Source organism: Aythya fuligula, chromosome 3 (genome assembly GCF_009819795.1).
Source record: "Aythya fuligula isolate bAytFul2 chromosome 3, bAytFul2.pri, whole genome shotgun sequence".
In the NCBI taxonomy this organism is placed as follows: domain Eukaryota; kingdom Metazoa; phylum Chordata; class Aves; order Anseriformes; family Anatidae; genus Aythya; species Aythya fuligula.
This window is the reverse complement of record NC_045561.1, coordinates 51,570,615-51,577,468: the sequence shown is the minus strand read 5'-3', so window position 1 is coordinate 51,577,468 and position 6,854 is coordinate 51,570,615. Positions and strand designations below refer to the sequence as shown.

Here is a 6,854-nt window from a genome sequence, read left to right as displayed (position 1 = left end):
TGCTTACTGGCTTTCTTAAAACACAGGATGTATCTACACACTTACAAAATACTGAGGGAATTACACTAGGCATTGCTTTACACTTGGAGAGAAGAAAAGCACCAGACATTTTAAATAAGGATCAGTGTCTTTACACTTCACTAGAACATGACTCTGTAATATGAAACATATGTGGAAACATTAACAATAAAGCAAGAATTTCCAAAACTTGCTTAATTCAATTCACTGAATATGGAAAGAGTTCCCACTTCCTCAATCATTCCTCTCCACAAAAATCTTACCAATCAGGGTGTTTATATGTATTTTTTCCTTCTTTCAGCCACCCCCAGCATTGTAACATGGAAAAATACCGTTGTTCAATGGAACAATAAATTTTGGTACAAAACTGTTTACTCATGACAAGAATCTTCCATACAACTTCACTATTACAGACAACTCAAAAAGAAATGTAATTATTTGAATGCACAGAATGATTCAGTGTGTCTAAAACAATTACCATACATTCCCCGCTCAAAACATATGCGTGTATTATGAAGTGACAAAGACAGAAAGTCTCCATGTGTAAATATCAAACACTCCCAAAAGAGTGTCTAAAGAAACCCAGAACTGTTCTAACCATCAGGTCTTGTATCAGAGGCAGGAACATCAAAGTGTAGCAGCCCTAGCTGAGATATATATTTTAGTGGGTGCTTACGTGCAAAAGTAGGTGGTACTTGAGGATTCGCTGGACAGGTTTCAAGAGATAGGAGCCCAGAGGCAAAGAATGCTGCAGTGCTTCTTGCCGTTCTCTGAAGAACTTGGCCAATGTCTTGTTCCTCATGCATTCTGTCAACACGGCTACTGACCTGAAAACACAATGTGTTTAAATAGTGTGTCTTACACAGTGTGTAAGACACACTATCTCCATAAGTTGTAAGTAAAGCCAATAATTTTTTCTTTCCTTCCTTGCAAAAAGGGGACAGTAGGTTCCTAATCCAATCACTGGTTTTTCTTGTTATCTTGTGCATTGAGCTATGTTTTCTTCTGACTTGCAGCCATTCTCTTTACACCAGGAATTACACATTTGAAGCAATACAGAATAAGACCATCATTTTCTAACAAGGATAATAGCAAAGAATGACAAGATCAAAGTAAAACTTCAGATAAGCATCTTTCATTTTTTGTTTTTCGAGTTTAAAACAACAACAAAATAATCCTTTTCCCTCCCTCCAATTTGTAAGGGGGAAAATATATATGTATATATATATTTACTTTTTTAGATTGTAACTTGTATTATATGAACAGGCCAAGGGACAAATGAAGAAAGGGAACCCAAAATTCCTACCTTGGGTAGTTGGTGCAGTACTGTGTATATATGTGGAAATCTTCACTCTGCATGGATAGAAAAGATTTATATATACATTCAGATTTTGTCAAACTAGCAGCTAACACACATGGTGCAAAGATGATGACATCAAGGCAACATATTCTCCAGTTCCTGATCAATGAATTCCCCACTCTCACAGTGATAGTCTTAAAGCTAACATAGATTGACTTACATAATTTCACTTTTGGGGGAATTTTCCTTAACTTTTGTAGAAAAAAAATACACAGAGAAAAAGTAAGTGGATTGCAACGGAGCCTCCAAGGTCCTTTATGACAACCTATAAACCTTTTAAAAACTATACACACACACACCCCCCTTCAAACAACTGACTTGCATGCACCTAGTTTTGTATGTGCTCATGCACACACCTGCAGAATTAAGTTTTGGGAATATGTTCACTGCAATTTTCTAATAGCTATGAATACTTTCACATTTGAGTACAATCTAAGTATGAAAATTAGATGCCACAAACTTTTTTTTTTTTTGAAAGCAAATTATGACTCTGTGCAAGCAGAAAGTGATTACCAAAACAAGTTTTAATTAGATTTAGGTGGGATTCCATGCTTGCATGTCACTGTGAAATTGCTAACTTAATGCTGACAAGCCTCTCAGAGGAAGAGCCTGAGTTTCCTTTCTTTCTTCATTGGCAGAAGATTCTTTCTTAATCATCATAATTTAATTCCATGCAAGAACAAGTCTCCAGAAATGTCCCCATATGCTTTAAGTTCAAATCTGCCTATCAATGTATATCCCAAATAATGTTCAATTTCTGCAGCTCGTCAGAGTTGTAAAGACTAGAAAAGCACTACAGAACTGCAAAGTGCTCCTAAAATCAATGACTTTTCTGAGCCCTAGTGCAATATAAAGCAATCGTCTGGTGGTAAACAAGACATGCTTCCCTGTGAAGCATTGTCAAAGCGTGCTCTGACCCACTGCCCCATGACAGCTGTGCCCCACAAGGGGCACCCGCTCAGCGGTGGTAGCTCATGAATGGCAAGACCAAAGAGCCAGAGCCCAGTGCTCTGCGGAGCAACAGCACAGGGGGAGAGGGCTGATGCGGGCTGAGCCTTTTGTTTCTTATTGTTGGGTTGATTTTTTTTTTTTTTGGCTATTCATCAGAAAAAGCCAGCTGAGGCAGTGCCCTTCCCCCTTTCCAATGGTGCTGTTCCCTTCCCCCTCTCCCTTGTACATCAGACCATGCCATTCACTTTTCCAATGAGCAGCAATTCAAAAGGACCACATAAAAAGAAAGCTGCTACTCAACCTCAGTGTAAGTCACTGCAATTAATTTCAGTATTTCTTACAGGATTTCCACACTGTTTTGAAAAAATAAATCTAGCAAACTTCCTGCATGCTGCAAACCTCTATTACTTTAAGATGCTCTTATCTTAGACAGCAACCAACTACATTTAGTCTTGATACAATACAGTTCAGTGATTTAGCTTTCACGTCTGGACTAATTCTGCTGTCACAGCCGTTTTTTGTGGCGGTTTACATACGCCCAGTGTCCACACCCAAAGACAACGAGCTTCTGCCACAAACTATTAGTGTTCCCGCTTGGAACTTGCAGCAACAGCTACAAACCGTCCCAACACAAAGCTAAGCATTAGCAAACCTCAGTATGTTGCGCACATCACACTGTCATTTTCTTCAGCAGTCATTTCTAAGCCAGCTAGCACTCATAGCAAGTGAGGGTGCTTACGAGAGAGCATCATGATGAAATTCAGGGTCATAGAAAAAGGCGATTTATTTTATATCTGCATATATTAATACGAGGTTTTAATTTAGGGGCTTTCTGATATAAATTATAACACATTCCCACGGCTACAATCACGGAATAATGCAATTTATAGAATGACTTCACAAGCAAAGTGCAGACCATTTTTTTTTTTTACAATTATTTATATGTGTATAAATAAAATATACATATATAAATAAATGCATATTTATTTATACATTTATAAATAAAATATACACAAATAAAATGTGTATATGTATATATTTATATAATATATATATTATACACCACTCAAATAGTCACTTGACAGTTCTGCTTTTCAAACAAAAAGAAGAATATGTGTTTTGAAATTTCAACATATGAAAGCATTATCCATAAAACAAACACGACCAAACTTTTCAGGGTTTCGGAATGGATTAATGCACATTCCCCACAAAATCAATAGCAAGGCCAAAATCCCCAGAAGCCTTTTCACGCTCTTCCACTTTTTTCATTTTGTTTTCTACATGACGTCAAAACTATTTTCAGTGGAATTTTTGGCTATAAAAGAGCTGTAGTCTAGCTATTATCTGGAACAAGTCTGTATACCAAAAAATAAAATAAAATAAAATAAAAAATTAGTTCCTCATGCCCTCAATACCTCTAAAAATTTTAAAATGGTTTCACAATCACCCCTGCTTTCTGATGGGAGTTTATTCCAAATTTCATACTGAACTTCTATGTGCACTTACTTCATTTCACCACAGCTCATTTCATCACACAAAACCATTAGATAGCATTTACTTTCACTGAGCCATGTGCCAGTAGAAGGTCAGTTATATGTATTTTGTCTCCAGAATGAGATTGTTGATGCTCACTCAGACTTAAGCTGGTACGAATCAACAACATATACCTTGTTTAGGCATCAGCAGTAGTCGTGTGAACACATTGGGAGGGTAGCCAACAGAGCCACAGATTTCCATTTCACAGTATGTAAAGAAACCTGATCTCTTAGAAATGCTGATCAGGTAGAAACCAAACGGGTATTTTATGTAAACTTTTGCAGATTTGTTCTCAAATACATCTCAGTTACACAATTTAGAAGTTAATCTGTTCCTTCTCCACTGCAATCAAAGAAGGTTGTTACTTGATAATAAATCCATCCCACTGATCTAAAACATACCCCATAATCCTCGCCCCCCCCCCCCCCCCCCCCCCCCCCCCCGCATATAACCACAACCTCTTCCTAAGGCTGAGGAAGGAAGCCTGAGGAAACAGTCAAGATGCCTGTGCTCCCATGGACTGCCTGGTTACCTCACACCTCTGCCACCTTGAGAGAAGGGACTACAAGTTCATGTGCAGAGCTGATCCTACCTACTTTACAGCAAGCTTCCCAGAGAGAGTGCTGTATTACTGTGAGGCATATCAGGGCAGACACCATGCAGGCTAAAGCCAATGCTGTGAACTACGTTCAGAAGCAAACTAAAAGCCAGGGCTAAAATTGATTTAATATATTTCAATCAATACTTTCACACCACAAGTTAAATAGTAGCTATGCTCATTGGTATTTCTTTAGATGCTCATGCTTCCTCAGCTTGAAAGTCATTACATTCACCTTAACTGCCTTCAAACCAGATTAAAAGTGATCACTCAAGAGAGACTGGAATCACTCCAGAGATCATTTTTAATCTGGGGGCCCAAAGCTGTTATGGCAGAGGAAAAAAAATAAATCTGAGACCAAAGCCAAGTTCATCTGCACTGACTACAAAGAAGAGCAAAGCCAAGCACAATAAGATCACAGCTATACTTAGTTTGTCCCCTGCTGCTGAATCAATTCACTGTGTGTCTCCTACGCATGGAGCGAAGAGCCAAGCACATGGCTACAACCCTGATCTCTCAACTCTTGGTGCACTGTGCTTTTTTATAGCCATAAAAGGCACTTTAAAAGAAAATAGAGACTGAAAACATGAGCTGAGTGAGAGCGTAAGCTTAAGCCAATTGCCTGGATCTCCTCTTCATTAATGAGATGGGAGATTAGAGTAATTCTCCCTTTCCCCTTGGTTAAGCTGTTGGTTTGTCTTTCAGAAAACATATGTTCTAAATTTCTGGGGCGCTGAGTGAGAAGAGCGATATGCCAGAATTAAGCTTTTCTTTTACAACAACTCACTTAAATGTAAACGTGTGGAATACTGAAGTCTATCTTCTAATTAACATTGGCATCATTACTATGAAAATTAAAGACTGAGTTGGCAAGAAAAAGTAAACAAACTTCTATGTGAATAATCAAGCTATAGCACTGGAACCTTTTATCAGCCTCTGATTACAGATAGCGGCAAAACATCTCTAAGACATTTAAAACAGTTCTCCTACATGAAGAGGCAGGCCCAGGGCTGGTAGGAATGACACTATTACACCACGACCCTAAGTGACAAGTTATTTCAGAGCAGCAGGCCCCCCACACCGTTTAAATAAAAACCCATTCATCCCCCTTCGCTTCTTGAGGCAGATAGCTAAAATCAGCAAATCATGATCAGACAGCAAATTAAGAAAAGGTGTGCTTTTCTGCATTTGTATCTTTATTTCCCCATGGGTTATTAATGGATTTTAAAAGCATTTGGAAGAACAAGGGCTTAGTATAATGTTGTAAGCAGTTGTTAAATATTTCTACTGTCTGATAACTTTGCATGGTTATTTTATCTGTTAGTGAGTTTTATGTTACTGGATGGTTTACAGTAACAATGTCTTGATGAAGTTGTTAACAAGTAAAAGCTGCCACTTTAGGAGCTATTTACTTTGGGCACTCAACAGAATAAATGATAAAGACTCAAATCCACAATTGTGAGTCTTTGTTCAAAGTATGCTAATGTGATTTGATAATCCTTACTGTTTTTCCCTCAGAAATAGAAGTTGCAAGGCTGTTTACTACTCAAACATGAATGCTATGTGCAAGAAACAATGATATATGATTGCATAAGGGAAACATGAAAAGCTATGCAACAAATTTTACTAAACAAAACCAACTAACAAATTCAAGTTCAAAGAAACAGTCCATTGTAAACAGCTCAAAACTAGACCTTACAAAAATAAGCTTACTAGATTTTTTACTTTAACCATAACTATTCTATTATTCAGGCAAAACAAATTTTCGCCATTTCACATGAATCCTGAAGAAAGAAAAGGCTATTACTTCATTCAGTTACTGAGTTTCATGAAATGCAAAAAGTAAACATAGTACCTACAGTGAAAACTTGATTATGTGTTTAAATTCCTAACATCTAGGATATTCACAAGTGAATCAGTAGGGTGAAAAAAAATGGAGCCAGTTTAACCCAAAGCACAGCTCCACTGAAAACACTAAAGAAGCTCCACTGGAGCTACATCCATTAGTTAAAGCCATGAGCTATGACTTTGGTATGAAATTATCCCCGTGTGTAAGTCACAGTGAAGATCTAGCACACTCAAAGTAATCAAACAATAAGTGGCTAAAGTCCCGTAAGACTTTAAGGACTGCATACTGCCAAAAAAGGATGTTTTGTTTCCACTACTCAATGCTGGGAAGATACGAGCAACCAAGAATGGACAACTGGAGTCTGTTAAGACAGTCACCAGTTACTGTAATGACATCTTCACAGCCAAAAACAGAACTGTGGGGTATTTTGGTATTGTTTGATTTTGCTTTTAAGTGTTTGCACTCGTCTGGATGAAGTTAAAAATGTTCACTAGGATTGCAGTCTCCAGCAATTTCTGAGCCATTAGGCAGTTGCCTGCCAA

General features: G+C 37.8%; 1 protein-coding gene across 2 annotated transcripts in view; it reads right to left on the bottom strand.

Annotated features, from left to right (window-relative positions):
* Positions 1 to 6,854, bottom strand: part of PLEKHG1 (pleckstrin homology and RhoGEF domain containing G1) — a 135,574-nt gene that overhangs the window by 18,573 nt on the left and 110,147 nt on the right. For both annotated transcript variants that reach the window (XM_032183730.1, XM_032183731.1), the window contains 2 exons: positions 1,325 to 1,371; positions 695 to 845 (listed from right to left, as the gene is read on the bottom strand). In XM_032183730.1, the coding sequence (XP_032039621.1) occupies positions 695 to 845; positions 1,325 to 1,371 (198 nt within the window). The remainder of the gene's footprint in view (positions 1 to 694; positions 846 to 1,324; positions 1,372 to 6,854) is intronic.